The 24,148-nt window shown below is 38.2% G+C and overlaps 1 protein-coding gene across 1 annotated transcript in view; it reads right to left on the bottom strand.

The window, feature by feature from the left end:
• Nucleotides 1–24,148, bottom strand: part of GRID1 (glutamate ionotropic receptor delta type subunit 1) — a 519,712-nt gene that overhangs the window by 78,578 nt on the left and 416,986 nt on the right. Inside the window, exons 7-8 of the mRNA XM_034062148.1 lie at nt 15,828–15,989; nt 14,808–14,927 (exon numbers count right to left, since the gene is read on the bottom strand). Coding sequence (XP_033918039.1) covers nt 14,808–14,927; nt 15,828–15,989 — 282 coding nt within the window. The remainder of the gene's footprint in view (nt 1–14,807; nt 14,928–15,827; nt 15,990–24,148) is intronic.

Raw genomic sequence — 24,148 nt, 5'->3', positions numbered from 1 at the left:
TTTTTTAAGTGACTGACAAGAAAAAGAGATTCTAATATGCCACAGAGGAAATTAAGACACAGTGAAATCTATATATGCATGTATGCAAGTATATGAGTTTGCATATTTTATAATAGTTCCTACAATTTAAAGACAACATTTTTATGTAAATGGTTTACAGCAACTAAAAAAAGGAGAACATCTAGATTTTCAGTTGAGCATATTGAAACATAAAAAGTCTGAGATACCCCAGAAGTAAGCCCAGGCATACTTCAGAATAAATATATATCAGGAAGGCAGTAGAACTAGTCCTGATGTGGATCTCAGTAGAGATTCTGTCAATCAAACCAGTATTTAATTCAACAGACTTTGTCAGCTTGCTTAAGTTACAGGCCAGCTGGAGGTCTCTTCCTCACTAATTATTGCATCCCCAGGTTTCTGGGATTACTCACATTAGCTGCCTTTACTCTTGGTGCAGTACCCCACAGAGCATTGTTCTGCTGTCTGGGTCTGCGCCCCATTTAATTTGTCATCAGGCATTTTGAAATGCCTACAGAAACTAAAGAAATTCTGGAACTAACATCAAATTAACAGTCATCCTAATTTCCATCCTGGAAGCTATTTATAATCCTTTTTTTTGGTGATAGAAAACATGGAAACGCTGCAGAATTTGAAGCAGTGACAGCAGGCAGGATCATAGCTGCACACAAACACATGAATGGCTTTGAGTTTAAGGTATGATAATTTCTAATGGTGAAGAAGTAGGAAAGAAAGCAATCATTTCCTTTGCTCATTGATCTGTAGAATCATTAAATCCATATACAGCCTTTCTAGACTGGACCATGCAATACCTACTGAAGCAAGCCAGAGCTATAGAAGCGAGATATCCCACAGTGATGTTTTGAAATCAGAAATTTATCACCTCACTTCAACAGGAAATTCTGGCTCTATAGAGCCTTACTGCTGGTCTGATTCTTAGCTTCCAAGTCTTGGAAACACTCATAGTTATAATGAATACGCAGAAGAGACAGGTTTTCTGAAATAATTAAAACCAGAGAGGCAGTGGGAACACTGATGTACCTATTTTGTACAACCTACATCTAGAAAGTCAATTCAGCTACATGAAAGGATATATAATCTTTGCTGCAGCCTGTCTGACTACCATGGAGCAATGAGGATTATTAATGTGGGCAGGCTGCAATGGAAGACGCAGGAGGGAAGAGTGCTGAAGAGATCCTTGCTGCTCCAATTCCTCTTGTACTTCCAGGAGATCCTGCTGACTCTTTTTCTTTGCTTCATAAAGGGTGAGAAAACAGGTCATTTTATCCTCAAAATCCGGTATCAATACTCAAAACACCTATAAATCTTCCTGTACAGAGACACCAACAAAATGAGTACAGGTTCTTTAAGTATACTTAGCTCAAAATCTGTGAGAACAAAGATAACTGGCAGATGGCAGGAACAGTGGTCAGGTGAAGATTCTCTCTGAAGTGCTCTAAATGGTCAAGAAATAGGCTGTACTTGTGCTCTTCAACTGAAGCCAGAGGATACATATAGTAAGGACAACTGATGTATTTTAAACAATTAAATTTGCTTCCTTATTTTATTAGGATGAAATAACATAAGGGCAGCTATAGCTCAACCTATAAATGTGAACTCCTATGACATTTTATAGCCAATATACATATATAAAGAACATATATATGTTATAAAGAACATATAGAATAAAAAAAATTGTAGGTGATTTTTTTTTTTGAACAAGACAAAAAAGAATTAAACATGACAAGCATTCAATTAATGCAAATAAGAAAGAAGGTTGCTGCTTTATGCTAGGCAGTGCTAGCAGACTTCAAGCTAATGGGCTTCACATATGTCAGAGATGGAATAAATTCAAACCTCATTCTCTCCACCAATATTGACCCCTTCCAACTAGAAAACTTCCCTTAAGATAGAGGTTATTATTTTCCAAAGCAGAGTCCCTCTGTGGCAGACACAAAGGTTTTAGTGATGGTGGCTTTGACTTTTCACGGATGACTCAGCTGCCAGGTAATAATTACTTTCATGTCCTCACCAGACTAGCCAATATTGAACTATATTATACTCAACAAATTCCCCTGAATGATCACAGCAAGTCAGCAGCAGAAAACTATGACTTGCAGGGATGCTGAATATCCCTGTCCCCCTGGCTGGTTTATTGATGTACCACCCTGAAGCATAAAGGACATTGCTACAGATATGTTGACAAGGCAGTCAACATGAGCCAGCAATGTGCATTTGCAGCCCAGAAATCCAGCCATATCTGGGCTGCATTAAAGGAAATGTGACCAGCAAGTCAAGGGAGATGATTCTTCCCCTATACTCCTCTCTTGCGATACCCCACCTGGAGTACTGTGTTCAGCTCTGGGGCACCAACATAAAAAGGTCATGGACCTGTCAGCAGAGGTGTCCTGGGTTTAGCAGTAGCAGTCAATTTTTCTCCTTCTCAGTAGCTGGTGCAGCACTGTGTTTTGACTTTCAGCCTGGGAACAGAGCTGATAACACTGATGTTTTTTAGTTGTTGCTAAGTAATGTTTACTCTGACCAAGAACTTTGTGAGTCTCATGCTCTGCCAGGGTGGAGGGGAGGCCGGGAAGAAGCAGAGACAGGACACCTGATCCAAGGTAGCCAAAGAGGTATTCCATATCACAGCATGTCATGCCCGGGGAGATAACTGGGAGTTCCCCAGAAGGGCTCGCTCTCTTCTGGGTCAGGCTCATTTTGGCGAGTGGTATCATATTCTCTTCCCTTGTTATTTCCCTTATCATTATCTTATCATTAATAACTTATCATTAGTTACTGGACTGTTCTTATCTCAACCTGTGGGAGTTACATTCTTTTGGTTCTTCTCCCCAACCCTCTGGGGGAGGGGGGGGGTGGGGGGGAGGGGGAGGGAGGGATGGAGGGAGGAAGGGAGGGAGAGACTCTGTGGTTGGGTTTAAACCACAACAAGAGGAGAGCCACAGAGATGATCAGGGGGCTGGAGCACCTCTCCTATGAAGACAGGCTTAGAGAGCTGGGCTTGTTCAGCCTGTAGAAGAGAAGGCTCCAGGGACACCTTAGAGCAGCCTTCCAGTATTTAAAAGAAGCCTACGAGAAATCTGGAGAGGGACTTTTTTACAAGCGCATGTAGTCACAGCACAAGGGGGAATGACTGAACTGAATGAGAGTAGGTTTAGATCAGATATTACCAAGAAGTTCTTTACTATGATGGTGGTGAGACACTGGCACAGGTTACCCTGAGAAGCTGTGACTGTCCCATCCCTGGTAGTGTTCAAGGCCAGGTGGGATGGGCCTTTGAGCAGCCTGGTCTAGTGGAAGGTGTTTCTGCCCATGGCACCAGGGGTTGAAATTAGATGATCTTTAAGGTCCCTTCCAACACAAAACATTCTATGACACTATGTTTTGCCTGCATCATAAGACTTATTAAAACAGACCACTATCACTTGGTAAGCTGTCTTGGGAACCTGAAAAATCATAATAAATTATACTGAAAAACTAATGTAATTGCAATACTTGTTCTAAAGCATAAACTATTTAATGCCTTTAAATTTTCATTAATTTTGATAAATACCTCTTTAGCCTAATTTGAACTCCTTTCTTTATGAAATCTGACTGTCACCAGAAGCTGAATATATTAACGAAAGATAATCCAATCCATATTTGCCATTTGTTCTCCATTGGATACAATAAAATGACTGCTTTGCACTGAATCCTGAGAATGGAAGAAATAGAGAAAGATCATGGTATATTGATAATCAAAAAGATTTAACAGAACTCATCTTGAGTAAAGTGTTATGATGATGGTTAAGTCATGGCTGACATAGAATTGATAATGCATAGAAGTCTTACAATACCACCCATAGGCAAATACACAGAAATACATAAATAATGAAAACATATATGTAAACATCTCACTTTCTTATTCTTAGATTTAACACTAGGCATTTCTCTACATTTTGTTCCCCTTTTTTATTAAAACTAACCATAGTTGAAATAACATAGTTACAGGTCTTGGAACAATTTATCTGTCTTTGCCCAAACCCTCCACTCAGATTCAAAAACAGAAATAGAGAGGAAACCAATATTGATTTGAATTCTACTCTGTCATACTGATTTGTGGAATGAATACCATCCATTTAATCTCTCAGTTCACTTTACATGTTTTGTTCTATTAAGAAGTTGTGGTTAGGCAGCAAAGAGCCAGATTGCACACAGGGTCACATTGAATTGCTTCCAGAAACAGAGGAGATCACGGCCTCCATAGAGGGAAATGATCATCCTCCACAGAGAAAAGCTTCCAGTGTGCAGGATGCAATACAAAAGTGAGGACCATGTAAGGTGGGCATGAATCTGGTGGATGCATAAGAGGAAGAGAAACAGTCTCAGAGACAAGAGCCTGACGTAAGAGATTCATCTTGAGAACAAGAGACTGGATATGTAATTTTAATTAAGAAAGTCACTGAAATGTCCTGTAATGAGTGCCACACTAGAGCAGCAGACTCTGTGGGCAGTACCCTAGATCCACTCTTTAATTTTAAGCCTGCTCAACCAGCAAATCTGTGTTTTCTGCTTCACTGGTTACTGTATCTCTCTTTGTGTTCAAATCAAAAATACCTCTAGATGCTGAATGTCCTTTCAGTGAGTCTATCGAGGAAAAGTCTTTCTCTGAACAATCACAAACCTATCAGTGTTATTGAAAACTAATAACAAAATTTCAGTGTACTTCCCTCATGCTCATAAAATACTTTGCGCTCTCTTTTGCCCATGATCACCCTAATACAACCACGGAGTAACACTTATTTCTCTTTACAATTTCTAGTGAAATTGCCTTGTAATATCACTAAGGCAGTTCAGAAAACCTACCAAGAAATAGTTTACTCCCAATTATTTATTTTAAAACAGAGGAGAAAGGAAACAAATAACCAAAAAAAGCAGACAAATGTTCAGATTCAACTCCAGAAGTGTGCCACTCCATCCTCAAGTTTGAACTGTGAGCAGCAGTGGTTGTTATACCTAGCCTGAAAAACACACCTTACACCAAAAAAATATTCCTCTCTATCTTAACAAACATCCTGGAGAAGTCCCAATACTAAGTGTTCTCAAAACTTAGATTTTGATTGCATTTTTCTGTTAGGATGGCAAAACTATAACCACATGGTTTATGTATTACACCATGATAATAATATTAATAAAGTTAACTACCTGGTCAACTCTCAGTATAACAAAACCATAGCTTCAAGGTGCTACATAAGAAGCTACAGTGACCTTGAGTTGAATGGCATCTTGAATGACAGTATAAAGAATGAGAGCTCAGTTTAGATTCAATACAGCTCAGACAGCAATCTTACAAAGTATCTACTAACTTATGCCTTACCACATAATCTATGGCAGAATAAATTGCACATAAAGCTTTAAGAAAATTATAGATAATGCTAGAACTACTCCAACTGAAATATTCCCATACCATTAAATATCACCAATGCTTTTAGTTCCTGGATATTAGTTTGTTTTTCATCCATGTAAGCAATTGCCAATTCTCGTACTTGTCTAGGACTACTTTCTAGAAAGGCTCCAAGGACTAAGTGCTACATTCAGTTGCCGATCTGCCCAAGGACTGTATTTGGAAAGCTTCAGCCTGTTTTGTTAAAGAATACCTATTTTTGCACTCTGTCAACCTTCTGTGTATTTAGATAACAGTCCTTACTTAAAAGCAAAAAAGTGCCCAAGGACTGGTATCGGCCAGATACCATCGCTAGATGGTATCATCTCAACTATTCTAAAACATACCTACTTCTCTCATAGCATTGTAACTAAATGTCATGAATGGATAGAATTTTAAGAATTGAAGGCTTTACAATGAGCAGTGCAGGGAGATACAGCAGTTAAGCTGCTGAAACCAACAGTTCACGTGACAGGTTGGTAGTCACCACTATGTTAGTTAATGACTTAACACAAAACAGTCATCGCCACTCTCACCATAGACACGTTACCCCAGAAAACAGCATATGTAGTAGAAAGGATTTCCCTCCCCACTTGTTTTCCCAGAGTTTTGTGATGGTGAGAGAAACAGGAGGACCAAACAAGATGGCACAGAAACTTCAGACACAACAGGAACATCTGCAAATGCTGTCCTGAGTAAAGCACTAAGAGGGGATCTTTCAGTGGTATTCCAATTGAGAGGAATTTACTGCTATAAGCAAGCAAAACCTTTTTCTTCTCCGTAATTGTCTTGTCATGTTCAGGGAAACTCACCTTGGCAAGAAATTTTAAAGCAAATAACTGATGTCATATTTAACTATTTTTCATGCTGTTTTGTTTCCTAGAAGAAAGCCTACATCTGGCTACCTGCTTTGGTCAATAATGAGCAGCAGCATATTTCTCCTTAACTCTTCAACCATAACAGAGAGACCCTGGATTTTTTTAATTTCTCCTTTTTTTTTACTCTTCTTTATGTCTGCTTTCCAACAAAGCCCAATACCTGCAAGTTCTTCAGACCTCATCAAAAAGCTCTATGGGACTTTGCAGCTCACCTCTTCATAAAAAAGATATTGTTGTGAGTGAGACTGATGTTGGCAGGCTGGAGCTGGCTTACTACATTAAAGAAGTACACTGTTTCAAAGAGATATACTTCCTGCATTTGAAGAATTACATGAGCATCCTTCATCCAATGATCTCAAATCACAGCACAAAAATTAAAAATTAATATGGACAGAGAGTTATACCACTGAGTTTTTCATGCCATCTAGATTCATAGGCAAAATACTTTATAAAACCCTAATGGTCTTAAGGTACGCAATGAGAGGCTTCTGCAACTTTCAATTTCATGACAGGTATATAGTTGTTCATATGATAATTTTGACTGCAATGGTGATTTGGCCACTTAAGATATCAGGCTTCAGCTCTTCTACACGACACTTCTGTCTGGTTTACACTGTACTAACAGGATGCTTTCTGAGCCTGCCCTGTCTTCATGAAGTAAAAGCTGCATTTATGGTTACTGTCAGCAAAGTACATCTCTTCTTTATGATTCTCTACTCACCATTCCAAGTCCACTTGTCATTTCAGGTTATTAACATTCTTTTCAAGAGCTGCATGACCTGGAATCCAGCCACCTAAATCACCTCTATCCAAGTTTCCATTCAGTCTACTGGCAACTATGTATTTCACTTAAAATAGCTAAGGCATGCCTTCCTAGGGAAAACTGTGATTTCTCTGACTGATTCAACCTCTGAAAATCATTCCAAATAATCTCCATCAAAAGTAGATTTTGGTGAGTTTTAGTATTCAAGGGGTTTCTGTTGTTGTGTAATTTTCTGCCCCTTAGGTCTACGTGGATTTCAATGTGTTGTTAAATATAATAGCTATTTCAGCCTATGCCAACATCAACAACTGATTTTTAAAATACTGTTAGTATTTTCAATTATTATTGTGTTCTGCTCATGTACTGCTTTTATGCTGGAAAATCTGAAAATGTGTGTGTATATTACTATATATTGCTTAAAGAAATATCTTTTGTTATCAACATACAACTGAACAATGTGTCTTGTTAGCAATCATATTGTGTGGGAGCTCTATCATATGTTTGCATATCACACTCATTAACATACTAATAATAGATATACTATAATCTGATAGCTTGCCACATAGATGTCATGCTCAAAAGATATATTCAGTTTTGAGAGCTATTATTTATGCCTGATACTGTCTCCATTTCCGTAAAAGGATTTTGTCTCAAAATGGAAAACAAGTTTTATTTTGTGACACCTGTGTATTTACCCAAGTATATAAATTCATTCACTCCTGTATCAAGAGGTATTGTGGTACTGGAGAAGGCCTAATTCCTTCCTTGACATGGGCTCACATTGATTTTAGACTGCACCTATTTAAGGTAAAACTTTGTGTTTTCCATGTGGTCTGAAAACAGAAAGTCCTTAATTCAAAGGCAGTTCTGCTAGCAACTGGAACACCAGCAGGCAATCTCTGCCAAGTACTGTTATTTCGGTGCATTCGTCAATGCAAAGAGGTTTAATCAGTACTCTGATGCCCTCTTGCATGTATCTTTCCAAAACTGTAAGCTGAGGAATGGAAGTTATTCTTTTTTTAAGTATAATGAAATTAAAGAATCAAACCAAAGAAGTCAGATAGCTTGTGGCACTTTGTGACACAGAAGTTCCTCATGTCCCTCATTTCGGCTGACCACTAAGATATCTTGCCTCTAAATTTGTCTCTTGAAAATCTGTATGTGAGAGGGTTTACTGGTATACAGTAATATAACCTGGCACAGAATGGCAGAAATAACAGCAAAAATAGAAAGGGAATTTTTATTAACTTCTATTCCTGCTGCTTTTTTTAATAGAACTAAACAGACACAGTAAAATTTTGTCATTTTTCTTAACAATGAGGTAGTATGACCAAATACCTTTACTACTGGTATTTAAACATCCACTTTTTGACATATCAAATATATCAGAGAACATGAAGACAACATAGTTATCCTGGATTTTAAAATCACTGCTGAAATAAATTACTCCATAACATATACTTGGAACCTACATATATTTGCAGTTTAGCAAATTATATAAGACAACTATAATTACAAGAATTAAATGTATTTCAAACACTACAGAAAGGAAACTCTGCATGTTCTCCCTCAACATATAGTCCTTGCAACTCTCCATAACACTAAAATCATGCTACAAATGAAGATATGTTAGAACACCTTAGTTTATGTATTTATGAAAGCCAAGATGACACCTATTTGATTTTTTAGTTAAAATGACTGAGCTTGTATTTTGGCATTATCATTGATATCTTTCTAAGTGATTTTACTAAACAGACATGCTAGTCTGACACTCAGCAGAAATTTCTTTGGGTTTTGGTGTGATTTTCAATCAAATATATTTCCTAGGAAAAAAAAAATAGAAGACAGTCCCTCTTTCTTGGCTTATAGCCTTTGTTCAAGACTGTTGCTGTGCAAAGAGACTAGCAAATAATCTGTCTTTGGATTTCCAAAAAGGTAAAAAGAATTTCTGAAAAATTCCCATAAATAAATAATATAAAAAAAAAGAAATTCTGAAGAATTTTCAAATACTTCCTGTTTTCTTTGGTGTTAAGCTCAGAAAATCTTGACCTGCTTCCCAATTGAAACATATTTTTTCTTTATAGCATGCACACTTGAGTATAGAATTCTTTGTGAGCTGAGCTACAGAAAGAGACTTTCTCTTCATCACGTTCTGAATACTTTCCTAGGATCCATCTATTAATTATAGGCATTTTTTGATGACTCCATAATTAAAGACATAACTGTTTTTAGAATGCTGATTTTAACACTCTTAATATTCCAATTTTATGCAATATTGCATACGTGTTAAAAAGAAAAATGTTATACCCAAGACTCATTACAATCTGGTAAGTATGACATAGCATGTGACTTAGGAATTAAATAGAATGTCTAAACATACAGGCAGCTTTGCATGTGGGCTGTAATAATTCAGCAGCATCCTAATGTCTGTAGATACGCTGGCCCTGCTCACAACAGAGATGCCTGATTTTTGAAACCTAGCCTCAAGCTTCATGCTGTGAAAATGTCATATAAACAGATGAACAGTCTTCAAAACAGGAAGACCAGCATGATCTTATGCTTGGAGGAGTTCCAACCAAAAATTTGCAAGACATTCCTTTTACTTGGGGTTGACTCTGGTATAATTTGCAAATACACACAGCAAATACAACTAACAGTTTACACAAAATCATAGGTCCCATTGGCAATGCTTTCCAAAACATAAAAGAAGTAAAAAACCCCAAACTTGAGCTATGCAACACATATTTGCAACAAAAAAATGCATTTGAAACTTGCTTACCCACTTCTCAGTATAATGAGCTATAATTTTCAGTGAAAGCATCAAATATTTCAATTACAAAACCAAACAAAATACTACTAATAAAAAAATAATTGGGCAAACAGGGACCCCCTCCCCCTCATTTCAGAAAAAAACCACTTAAGTTCATCATGTTTCTTCTCTAGTATTCTTCCACAGTTTAAAACTTGATCACAGCCATTTCCTGTATGCTCAGGTGTATTTTTCACCATGAATAATTCAATTTATGGAATTTGCAAGGAATATATTTACTTCTCACACCCATCTGGTAGAGAAAATTACAACTAAAAATTCAAGGAGGTTTATTATTTTAGTAAAATATTCCAGATTTTCCTGCAGTTTGACATAATGCATTTATAGGGTGAGTTGCAATACTGTTTTTCCAAATTATTCTACCATGAAAATCAACTGAAGCAGGAAGTTCAACCAAGTGTAAACATGTGGAAATTGTATTTTACCTACAATGAGAAGACTATTAGCACTTCCTTTTGCAAGGTTACAGAGGACCTTTAGAGATAACAGGTAGCCAATACTTCTTATATTTCAGCTGAAAAATACTTTGGCAACACAGATTAAACTAAATTACTATACCCAAGTGCATGTTTATGAAGTGCTCAAACAGGAAGCAGGCATCTGTTCAGCAGCTAATCTCAAGCAATTTAGTTATGAAGCTTTTTGTATGAGTAAAACTGATGAAATTACAGCAGTAACCACCTAAGATAGTTGTCTTCAGTATATACCTTTTAGTGGCATATGATGTGACTTGATAATATGCTTGCAGATGAAAGCACTTAACACTGCATACCTCTAAGAATACAGTTCCCTTCTGCAATGAATAAGCAGCATAGGATTTCTCATCATGATAATTATGAGATTGTGTCTAAAAGTAAGAATCCAAATTAAAGCACCGCATCAGAACTGAAAAATACGGTTTCAGCAACTGTGTAACATCAGAAAACTACTTACACTGACTTGTGCAATCTGCCTCAGAAGTGCTGCAGGAAATAAGTATGACTGTTTAGGAAGCCACTGATATTTCAAGAAAATCTAATTTAAAACAATTAAGACATACCAACTGACAGAACTGAATAGCCAATGGTAAACATTATCATTTTGAACAGAATGTTTTTTATTAAATACAGCATGTGTGTAAACCATTAATTCTGTCTTCATTACAGCCAGTTTGGGAAAGAGTTGCAGACTGCTTCGTAAAAATATGATCCCTGTCATAAAATAAACTAAATAACAACATAATTTCATACTTACGGAAGGTCTTCCTGCCAAGAAAAAGGTAATCATAAAGCTCCCTTACAGGTGTTCTCTAACTAAGGTAAATCACATTCCTACAAGGGCAGTTGTTCTGGTGTTCTTTGCATACATGGTCAAACGAGAACAGTTTTACACCTCCGGAGTTCACTGTTAGTGAGTTTCTAGGAATACCACCTGTCCTGCCTCCCTGATTTTTGCCCTTGCAGCTGTATCATTAAACTATTATATTGTGCAAAATCCACCCAAGTGTAGAAATGTAAGAAATATGAAGCAGCCCAGATGTTCTGAAAGTTACAGCAAAGTTTTCATTAGTAAGAACTGATAACACATATGGATAATATGAAGGGAATTAATATAGTCTTGAACTCCTTTCCAAACTCATGTCCCTTGTATTGTGGAAGTGGGACTTAATTCTCCACTGACAATTCCAAATGAGCTCTGAAGGAATGGTCTGTCATACAATTAGGAATATGCAGTTTTTAATACTACGATTCATTCAATATATTATTGTTAACAACTAAATGTTTTTGCTAGAGTTGGGTATTTTGGGGATTGCTTGTTTGTTTTTTTTCTTTATCAGACTTCAAAACGTTGTACAAAGCAGGCAAGTATCCTCAACTTCATGATACAGATGGGGACAGTGAGCCAGTGAAGCAAAGGGACATAATGATCATTCCCCAGCCTTTAGTCATTGCTAGTGCTGGGAATGAACTAAAGGCTCAGGAAGCTTAAGGCAGTAGATATAAAAATGTAAATATACAAGAGATCTCTATGCATCCAGGCAAGGGACGGGGATGGGGGGGACAGGGGATGGGGGAGAGGGGGAAGAAGAGAGGCATCATAAAGAACTAATAAACAAGAATTTAAAATTAAAATAATAATAATTTTAAAAGCACACTGGTAGCTCTAATTCAGAGGAAGACTGTTCAAAGATGAGTAACCCAGCAGTTAAGTCTGGTAATGAATTTGATGCGTGCACTGTTAGCATGGCGAGTAGACATAAGAGATGAAATGAGAAGAAAGGTGTTTTTACCCACTACAAATGCAAATCAAAAAACCTCAAAGGACTTTGAATATAATAGGTGATTAGTCTCACACCTTCTGCTCCATATGCTTCACCTGAACACTTCATTACACTTCTCCTTTTTTTTTCCAAGTTCTACTTTCTCTGTGTTTCTTTCATTCTTTCTTTAAAGATTAGTGTGGCATCAGCTGCAAGGGTTTGGGTTTTATATGTACACACATACACACACACACATATAGCCAGGTTGCTATTTTTAAAGATGTTTACAGATATTAGGAACATAAATCATACTGAATATCATCAAATAATAGGCACTTAAGCCTTTTCAGCTTCTCTGACAATCTTTTGTCAATTTTCAAACACCTTAAGTCACCAAACTGATCTCTCTTTTAAGCATGAATACACCATGCTTTTTGAAACTCTGCATGCACACAGTGAATAGAAGGCAATCATCTGAGCTTTTTGTAAAGCAAGGTAGTATACTTTAAGGGACATACCCTGTTCTTTTATGTTTAAACCAAAGAAATTAGAGCATTTTCTTAAGTTATCCTTTCACTAGAGTACATCCAAACAAAGGAAGAAGAAAACACACACACAAAATACACAAAAGCCACTATCAGCCTTTACCACAAAAATATGTTGTTAGACTTGTGGAATAGAGGAGAAGGCATATTCAGCTAGTAAATACATATATTTACTTGCAGTCATAACTCAGTCACAGCTAGCAGAAACAGCAATTGTCTGCACCAGATCTCATGGTAGCCGTGAAAATCCAAGATGTGTTACTATCTTAGACATTCTCTTAGGAGTCTTTCTGGTGAAATGGCCCCTGAGAAAGTAATTTTACCTATTTCTTTGCTTTGTCACTCCTTTTCAGTGATATTTTAGGCTGTCTCCAGTTCACACATCTGGATTCTGTCTCATTTTGGTCAGTGTACTCCACATACCAAAGTAAGTGCTTCTGTATATATGATACCATATTCAAAATGTATATGAGAAGAAAAAGTAATAATGTGTGCTCACACATCATAATTTCCCTTTAAGGCCTCAAAACTGTTCTGAGTGGTAATCATGCCAACTTTACTGAAAGGTAAATTGAAGCATAGAGAGATTATGTGACTTACTCAAAGTTACTTGGGAATTCTGTAACAAAATGGAACCAAACTCAAACACCCCAAGGCATCCATCTGCTAGGGATAACTCAGCACAAACAGGACACTCATGCTTCCCTGTAGTGGCAACTGGAAACAGAGTAGGATAGTCCATGGCACCTCGCAAAGCACCAAGATATTTCTGTTTTGCATACTTGTGCACCAAGTGAGATGGATACTTCTGCTCATGAAATATAATTGCTTCCTTGATCTTCTCAGCCAACACCATTCTATTAAACAGGCAGCACTGTTTTTAATATTAAGAGAATTTTCATCATTCAGGTAGTGCTTAGAACTTAGAACTCCTCATTTGCAAAAGAAATGTAGAAGTGAAAGTGCACTGAGAAATAGCCTTTTCTGGTCTTTACAATAAAGGAGGGTGTCTAGCTAACCTGAAGTCTTCAGAGACATTTTTTTGGCAATACAAGTTTTTTCAGTCATATACCCTGAAGCTTTACGCATTTTAAACACTTCTTTCTGTTGAATTACTAATAGACATTAGAAGCTTTTGGCTCCATGTCCAGAATACTCATACCAAATTAGACTCAGAAAGAATCTCAGGTTTAGCTGCTTAAGATGATAATGTAAACACAAGTTCTTTGCTTGTTTTTCCATTAAGATTCATGTAATTCAGGTGAATCAAAACAAAACTAAGAAAACAATGGTTAGATGAAAAAAAAGTAAAAAAATTTAATTCTTCATGGAATCTTCTTTGATCAGTTCTGCTGATCAAACCTATAGGTTTGATCACCTATAGGTCCTATATCAAATATAGGGCCTATTGACTGTAACATCTTTATTTCAACCTGTTCTAAAGATCAGGGGCATTTTGTAGCTCAGGTTCCAGGTGGAACCTCACTGTTTAATTGAGAGTTTCAGATATTTTTGAAGCATCCCCTCTGCATGAACATGTTCAAGGTAGCCTTCTCAGCCCACGACAATTTATGTTAGTAATCCCATGCAATCACTTTAACTGGCTTCTAATCTCTACCATTGCTAGGTCATCCTTTACACTATATAACATTGTCCATTTGGGAAATTATCTTCTCTAGAGTTTTTTGATATTTATTTATCTCAAATTTTTGCAGCAGCTATACTTGAAACATTTTTGTGTGTTTAAGTCATTTATATTCTCAGCTTCCTTACTGAGTGCCAGCTTTATCAACTATATCTTAATTAAAAATAAAATACATGAGCAGAATTGTGTAAACTTCACTATTAAGTTCACAGTATTGTTATGGCACTGCATCAGTACTGCACATGTGGAAACAACTTGCAGGACTCCTGACTAGCAATATAAAATTAGTTTTCAAGATTTGAGTGTGTAAGATATTAGAAAATATTTCTCTTACAGTAAATTTATTCTGCAGTGTAGCACTAATTCATTTTTAAAGAATAACATTTTCTCATGTGAAGTAGAATGTGCATTACTTAAGGAAAACAGAGAAAGAAGCAGCATATCTTTACCCTCCGCACATCTTTGCCAAATGTTTCGCTGTAGCTTGTGCCCAGTATTTCAAATTGGACATAGGGGTTGGCACCATCTTCTCTGAACTCCATAACACCAGTAAGCCCAGTTATATGGCCCTAAGGAAATAAGTTTCAGAAATTTTAGAACAGAACAAATTTGCCTTTATAAACACTCCAGCGCACTCAAATGTGGCAATGAAATGTTCTTCAATAGCTCACACACAGCACCAGACACAGGAAATTGTTTTTAGAGAAAAATTACTTTTGGAAGAAAGCCATCAGGTCTTCATCATTCACAGAGACAGACCTCAAAAAAGAGGACCTTGGTGGACCATGAGACAACAGCCCTTTCAGTGTAATTGAGGGCAGGAGCTTCTGTTCTGGGACTGAATACGAAGGTATGAACTCCAAGTCAAACCAGAGTATGCTTGCTGTGCTTCCAAGAAAGGCATGAAGAAAATCTAAATGTTAAGTATTATTAAAACCTCTCTGTGAAAATATCACAGAGTTTTATTTTGGGTTTGTAGCAAAGCAGCTTGAAATTACACAAAATTTTGTATTAATTTAGCAACAAAGGATGGTGTCACTAGGAATGGTCAGAGCATAACGTAACACTTGCTTTTGCTCTGGGCCTAACTTATGAAGCTAGTTGAACATTAAGTCCTAAATGCTTCTGCTGGTTGGCCCCTCGAGACCCTTAATTTCCCTTGGAGAAATTACTAAAATGCAAGTGTACATCAATTTCTATGACTATTCCTAACCACACTAACTTCACAGAAGGTAGCTATGAGAACAAAAGTAGAATATACACCACTGGAGCAACACTGAAGTGTTTCTAATTTGTTTGTCATAATTCATTCATTTAATAGCTGTAGATCATTCCTGGTACTTGTTAATTACTTGTAATAGATCAAATAAAATTTCAATAAAGGTTAAAAACTTCTTGAAAAGCTATCTCAAGTAGGAATGTAACAACTCTTTCAACTGCTCACACAACTATGGTTTGTTTGTTCTCACCTTCTTAATAGTCTCTAGCATGGATCGTCCGCCGTTCCAAGGTTTGGTGGATTTCCTCATGCAGTTCAAACTTGCCATACTGTGCCATTTCCTGTCCTCCAGTTTTCTGTGGAAGGCATTGGCCAGCATGAGCACACTGTCATACAGGTACAGGTTGGAAACCTGCAAATAATAATAAGAATGAGCCTCATTGTTCATTTAAGCATCCTTTTGAAGAAACTGTTAACAAATCCAAAAAAGATAGAAGTAAAAACTAAAAGCTGGACATGTTTGATATGTTCAACAGTCAAGGCAATTGAGACAAATACCAGAGCTCATTCCCACCTTCTTTCCTGCTTGGCACCTGGGTCCTTCTGGCCAACGGATGCTAGCACACTTGCATTGCCTGTGCCTTACCAGCACCACTGCAATGCAATGTTATAAAGACATAAGAGATCACACTTCAAATATAAACTCAGCCTATAGAAGGAGTACATCTATTTATCGATAAAAGACAAGGATTGCTACTTTGCCAGTCCTTTCAACAAGGAGAAGAAGCAAGAATGGAATTAAGTTCTTATTCTTTTTGAGTAATTCCCTTGGTAATTTCTGGCACAGCAAAATATAATGCTAATGCAACTGTTCAGAACAGAGGGAGATGAAATTACAGTATTACTTTGGCCTTATCTCTCTCCACCAAATATACAGGACACTGGTTACTATTCTGCTTTCTCTGGAGCTATTGATTTTAGCCTCCTTATTCTTCAATTTACATGCGAGATAAACAGAACAATAATTGATGAAAGGCTCTAGGAAGAACAACACACTAGTAATGCTCAACTAAGTATTTAATGTTTCAAACCAAGGCACACAATACAAGATTGGATCTTTGGCATGCAGTGGTATCCACTGCAATTGGTAAAATTTTAGCAGCAAAAGTTGGCTGAGAGAAACGATTTTAAAAGAAAAAGTTAGATAATGTCCACCTGTTTCTGGAGTTTACGAACATGCTTCTTCAAACCTATGCATAGATGTAGGGGTATTGATTTACTCTTTACCAGACTCAAACCTCAGTTAGAATCAGGTGCCAGATACAGCTTTTTTATTATTAAAAAGATATTCTAGCTGAGGGCTTTATTCACAGGGATCCATGGATTTACCATTTATCTTTTGGATTTCTCTAATTCAACACAGAAAATGTTGCCTAGAGACCAGGAAGGGGCTACACTTGGAAGTTAATACAGCTGCATACTTCCTATAAAAATGTCACTCAGCTGTGAAACCTTAACCTATATTCCTGTATTACTGTTGCATCACTGGCTCCAAGTAAATTTCTGCTACTTTGAGATCCTAATCTTCAGAAACAAAATGTTCCATGTTTCATAATCTGGAAAGCAGCACAAATTGAGAAACCAGGCACTCTGAAATACCTTCTACCAGAAGTAAATCAGGACAAAATATATAAAAACAGAAATGCATTTTGAAAGAATTAAAAATAGGAAGAAAATAAAAAAAATAAAAAGGAGGTTGAAGATACCCACTTGTTTAAGGGACTAAATATAAAAAGGGTCTGTAAAATGAAAATAATGCAAAACCTATGAGAGAATATCACTGAGATATTGTCCCATCTGGCACTGCCATCTATTCTCCCTTCTTTTCTTTCAGCCTTCCTGAACAAGCAGTCCACATTCACTATATTTGCTATTTAATCCAGTGAAACCTTTACCTTTTAAAAGTTTCCAAATCAGCTACTTTCCAGATTTCCTCTCTTTTCAAGAAAGACAAGTAATTAAAGAGTTAATAGGAGTCCCAGAAAGTAAGTATCTTCTGCTCAGCTGCACTTGTCTCCCTACTCCGCAGGTATTTTCCAAACAACTTTCAAATAAAGACACCAAGTAAATCCTTATTCAACAGGGCACTTTTCTGTGTTAAGATACTCTCTGGGGTGGGGGGGAAGCAAAACAAGAGCCCAACCCACAAAATAAAACACCCCAAACCACATTCCACAAAACCCACTTGCTTAGAAGTAGATTTTATGTGCGTAAGGAAAAATGCCATTTCTTATGTGCCATCATGATCCCTTCTGCACCCTGCTGAATATGATTTTATACCCTCACTTACTGACAACTCATTGTCTGCTGCCACCACAAATCAGAAATGCTTTTCATTTTCTTGGTTTGGCACTGTTCTTCAGTTCTGGAAAATTGCAGCCTCAGTTCCCCAAAACAGCTTGCCTGATTTGTTAGCAGAGCTCTAGGGCAAAATATAAGATGTACTTGGGTACACTGCTTTCCTTTTTTTTTATGCTTTTAGAGAAACCGCCGCAGCTCTGCATGTATAATTGACTGAAAGCTTGAGAAAACTGCTTTTGAGAATCTACATGACCATGCATCCAAGTCAAATTACTTTATGCTGTAGAGTAAAACAAAACAATATAGTGTTTATCAATCTAATCCTCATAATTCAGTTAGACCTATAACAGATTTTGCATCACTATTGTTTCATGATTTTCTTTGAAAGAATGATATAAACAGACAACAAGAAAAGGTCTGCACAAGAGGAGTTTCCCACTATTTACGTCCTTCTGTCATACATCTGGAGATATGTACCAAGGCAGCAGAAAATGTTGCACAGAACACAGCAAGTTAATTTTTGCCACAGAAAGAATATTTTGCAAGTCCTGTTGTAAACTTATCCATACAGTATTTTGCAAAAAAAGGTATTTTGCCACTCTAGTTCTGTTCTAATGAAAGCCTTGCTAAAAAAAAACCAAACTATAGGGTACTCTTTAATCAGCAAAATTTTTTTTTCATATAATCATACTCTATTTACTCCAGTAAAAATTACATCCATGCATTACTACATTTTATCCCCTACTCACTGAAGAGTTACTATCCTATGGAAAAGAGTATGTTGAACTATATTTACTCAATCAGCACTTCTTTTTTAGAATAAAAAACATGTAAGCTACGAAAAAAACAGCAGCTTAATGTACATAACCAAGGCTATACTTGTAATATTAAGAAAATCAATTCTTTTTTTTAATACTTTATTTGTTCAGTCTGCTAGTTAAAGTGTAAGTTAACACAAAATATAAAAGCCTACCTTACTAAGGGCAGAACCCTTTGAAACTTATAATGTATGACTCAAAGTATCTGTTTTTACACAGTGATCAAAATCCAGTATATAGACAATGTGTTTGTTTTAAACAAGAGAAAGAAGGGCATTTCCATGATAGCATTGTTTTGGTAGTCCACTAGGTCAAGAATCACTTCTTTGAAGTACAAAAACCAAATAAGAACAACCAAAAATGAAAAAATAATGTCCTTTCAATCATTCACAGTATGCAGAGCAAAACTCAGCTCCTGAACATCCATAATAGCACAGATTGAATGTTTTAACCTAATCCCAAATGGGAACTAGCTTTATGCTGGAAAACTCAGTTGTGGAACCAGGTCTAATCTGATGCCTAAGTAGTGTTGTGTGAGGGCAGCTGAAGAGCTGATTCCTTCAGTACCTACAGGAAGATATATTATTAAGTTACTGGGAAGTATATTTTTATCTTATTTTTTTTCCTAATTCCTTTCTGAAGTAGAAAAATAAGAATACTTAAATACCTCAGAGACACTTCTCTCCTCAAGACAGTATTAACTTTCTATCTAAATTCATTACTATGCATGTATTTCCTTGTAGAAAAAAGTTTCTTATAACAAGCCACATAAATTCTGTCCCAATCGCACAGTAAATCCAGGGCTATAATAACTTCCTTTATTTTCTATTACATTCCTTTTAATACAGCAAAATGTCTCTGTATGTACTACATTGTATTTCCAACACGAGTTTGCTATAACCTCAAGAATATTGATACTGTGAAAAGAAAAAGAGTTCAGTGGACAAAGCCTGTATGCTCTTGTTACTGGCAACTGCACACATATTTTAATTATCAGCTATCAAACTCTCTCTGAATATAGACTTACGACCAAAAGGGAATTTGTGAGATACCCCCAGGAATCAGCTCTACTCTGATTCCACCGTTGCTGTCAGAAGCATGAGAATATAGCAAACATAAAAATCAGTCTTCAGATAGCATTCAGAACTAGTAGCGAAGCAAGACAGAAATAAAAGGAAGGGAATGTATTTGGCTACTTTGGGTTTTCCAGACTCTGAAGCAATTTTTATTTCCTCCATTTATATAGTCATAGGGGAACAGAGAAGGGAAGGATATCTATCTGCCTGCCGTTTCACCAATATATTCAAGAACATGCCCTGTACATGAGTGATTTTAAGCATGTTCTGGTATACATACTGCAAATTATTCCAAACTTTATGAACCTTTATTTTGCAATAAATTAAAAATCCACCATACACTATTAGACCAGAGCAGAAACTTTGAATGAGAGTGGAAATCTCACCCTATCACGTGATTAAATGTCATTTTATACAAGTTTTTATGTGAAATTCATGGGGTTTTCCAGAGTGATTTTACTTTTAAAGTTATGTATAAAGATGGCTTTTAGCTCCTCAGAGGCACTATCACTAATAAGAGCACAAGTGCTCTTCTGGGAAGACCAGCAAGCCACAGAGACTTACCTCAACTTCTAAGTTGCTAGCAGAGCCAGAAGTCTAGCCAGATAGGACCACTGAAGAGACCAGCTGGGAAGACAAGCTGACACCCAGAGGCCACTGCTTCAAAAACTCATTCCCAAGCTGGGCATCTGTACCCTGCTGCTGCCAAAATCACCCTCTGAGAGGCCACAGCAGTCAGCTCCAAGGATGAAGCAGATGGAAGAGGAGCATAGACCAAGTGCAGCCTGCCAGCAGCAGAAACACTTGCTGCCTGGAGAGTGATATCATTGTGCTTGCATATGCATACACCACCATGCCCTGAAACTGTGTTTCAACTTTCAAAGTTCAAGTACTGCCAAATGCAGTTATGAGCTTGTGTCTCTAATGACAGAATGCATCTTACTAGAAGCAGTGAAAATTAATGGCTTACTTATGGTATGATGCTGTGCTTACAAGGATATTTTTAGAGTGCAGAGACTCAAAATTTGAACTATTTAATTTTCTTAAATTAGTTTAATACAGTCATAGAATGGTTTGGGTTGGAAAGGACCTTAATGATTCTCTAGTTCCAACCCCCAGTGCCATGGGCAGGGACACCTTCCACTAGACCAGGTTGCTCAAAGCCTCATCCAACCTGGTCTTGAACACTTCCAGGGATGGGGCAGCCACAGCTTCTCTGGACAACTTGTGGCAATGTCTTACCACTCTCAGTAAAAAACTTCTTCCTTAGATCTAATCTAAGTCTACCCTCCATAAGTTTAAAACCATTGCCCCTTGTCCTATCATTGATAGGACATGTGATAGGACACACCCTAGCCTATATGTACACCCTTGTAAAAATTCCCTCTCCAGCTTTCCTATAGGCCCCTTTAGGTACTGGAAGCTGCTCCTAAGTCCCCCCTGGAGCCTTCTCTTCTCCAGGCTGAACAAGACAAACTCTCTCAGCCTGTCTCAATAGAAGAAGTGCTTGAGCCTTCTGATCTTCTTCATGGCCTTCCTCTGGTCTCGCTCAAACAGGTCCATGTCCTTCTTGTGTTGGGGGCCCCAGACCTGAATGCAGTACTCCACAAAGGGTCTCACAAGAGCAGAATAGAAGTGAATCAGACAGTCACAAACCTGACCTACTCCTACAGCAGATGGGTTCTTCATTCTCCCAGTCCCTGCGTTTGTCTTCTGCAACTTGGGAGCTGCGGATGGAGCCCTTGGTGGCAAAGACCAAGGCAAAAAAGTCACTGAGTACCTCAGCCTTCTCCATGTTCTGGGTAACTAGGTCTCCTGTTTCATTCCACAGAGGGACCATTTTTTCCTGTCTTCCTTTTATCAACAGTGTACCTATAGGAGCTTTTCTTGTTACCCTTGACATCACTGGCCAGATTTAATTCTACCAAGGCTTTAGCTTTCCTAACTGATCCTTGGCTGCTTGGACAATTTCTCTGTATTCCTCCCAGGCTGCCCATCCTTGCTTCCACCATCTGCAGGCTTCCTTTTTGTGCTGGAGTTCTTCCAGGAGTTCCTTGCTCATCTACACAGGCCTTCTGGAGTTTTTGCCTGACTTCCTCTCTGTCAGGATGCATCACTTCTGAGCTCGGAGGAGGTGATCCTTGAATATTAACTTGATTTTTTGGGCCCATCTTCCCTCCAGGGCTCTATGTCATGGTACTCTACTCAGCAGATGCCTGAAGAGGCCAAAGTCTGCTCTCCTGAAGTCCAGGGTAGCAAGCTTGATGCTCTCACTGCTCTAAGAATCTTGGCAAGCCTATGATTGAAGATGCCCTTTCCCTTCTCTGACAGATGGGCCCATCAGCTCCCAGCAGAACAGTGTTCTCAAAGTGAGTCCCATGGGCTAAGTAGCCAAACCCCCCGGCTATGGCACCAGTCCCTTAACCACCTGTTAATCCTTTTTGATTCCGGCTGTACCACTGGTCCCCACATGAAACAAAAGCCGCAGATATAGTAATTAGTGGACTGTAGGAGACTTGCTAGTCTCTCAGTGATATCCCTGATACAAACCCCTGGCGAGCAGAACACCTCTCTAGAGTGCATCAGGTCAGCAAATGGGTGCCTCCCTACCTCTCAGAAGAGAGTCACCTGCTACCATCACCCTTTGCCTTTTCTTAGTGGTGCTGGTTATTGTACAGGGTCACAGGATCAGCTGCCTTACTCAGCACCAGTTTCTCCCCTGATGCGGTGGGTCTTTCCTCTCTAGTCTGCAGAGCAGTGAAGCAGTTCTGGAAGGACACCTCAGGCTTCAGGTGAAGTCTCTTCCTCCTGTGGGTCCTTGCTGTTGCAATATTCAATTCTTCTGCATTACTGACCCTCCTCCCTTATGTGTGTGCCAGTGGGGGAGGTTTTGGCTGCCTGGCTGTGGGCTATGGGTCCACTGCAGACTGTGCTTGAGCCAGCTCTCTAACTCCCTCTCAGTCTTCCTGATGTTACTTCTTGCTGCAGGAGGTCCTCCACCTGGGCACACCTTCTGCAGAGGCAGGTCTGCTGCCTTCCCCTGCTCCAGGACAAAGGTCTGGGACATTCCTGCAGTCTGAAGTTTGCACTACAGCCTCTCCTTGCAGCAGCTCTGTCTGGATGAGGGTATCAGCCACCACCAGGGCAGTTTGTGCTGAGCCTCCAGCTGGAGCTGCAGCTTTTGCTCTCAGAGAAGGTCCCACCATTGTGCCTTGAGGGTCAGGTAGGATGGATGCCCTGGATCCATGTAATGGTTACAGAATGGTGTCTGGTTGCTGGGTTGTGTGTACTTCAAGTCTCTCCACTCGGCTAGCAGCATGGCCCTCCCGTTAAGTACCCTCCCATACAAACCACTGACTGGTTTGCCTGCTGTGCTCACAGCGCTCCCCAGGACTGCCCTTTATGGGAGTGGGGGGTGGCTGCTACAACTCCTGTCCTGGCCCTCTCTTAATCAGCCTGTCTCATTTGCAGAGCCCATTGTGAGACTTTGTGCAAATGCCTTTAAATGCATGCTTTGCTACTCATGGAGAACAAAATCACAGCCAGCAGTCTGGCATTCATGCGAAAACCAGAGTCGAAAAACAAACATTCATTGAAGACTCAAATGTCAGCTTCAAACTTCCAAAGGGCTATTTATTAACACTGAGGTAAATGAAAGCCTGAATAAAATTTTCCAAAAAGCACAGAAAAACAGTCCTCAATTGTATATTCATTCAAGCCTTCTGACAGTAAGGAATCTAACTAGTGTATTATTTAGTGCTTTGTCCATTCTAGTTTTAAGTACCTCAAACGATGAGGCCTCTAAGGATTTCTTTGGAAGACTGCACTCTCAGAATCTGTTATTTTAAATGATCAACAGCTTTTGTTTCCTTCTTATTTTTTTTCTATTTTTACTGAGTTACACACATCACAGCACTTTTCCCTACCCTCAGTTTTTATTCCCTGAATCTTCACTGTCCTTCAGCTATTTGAGTATCACAAGTGTTCTCTTATTCAGTATGTTTTATAATATGCTAACATTAATACTGTTATATGTGTTAATATACACAATATTAATAATCACAGGCCTTGATTACCCTGTACTGCCCAAGCTTGTTAGTTGCAGGTGTTGGCTTTGCTTCCTAAACATCTCAAGGATTTGGCACAGCTAATACTGTTTAGAGAAGGTCTAGTGGAAGACATTTGATAGAGGAAACTGAACACAACTATGAATCAGACAGGAGTACCAGAGGTAGTATTGGAATTGCAAAGCAGAGTATAAGATTATAACTTTACCCTACCTCATTTACAAATAAATATGTGTGCAAATTAGGTTT

This window comes from Melopsittacus undulatus, chromosome 4 (assembly GCF_012275295.1).
Source record: "Melopsittacus undulatus isolate bMelUnd1 chromosome 4, bMelUnd1.mat.Z, whole genome shotgun sequence".
NCBI classification, from domain to species: Eukaryota; Metazoa; Chordata; class Aves; order Psittaciformes; family Psittaculidae; genus Melopsittacus; species Melopsittacus undulatus.
Note: the sequence above shows the minus strand (reverse complement) of the source record. Positions and strands in the feature narration are given on the sequence as shown.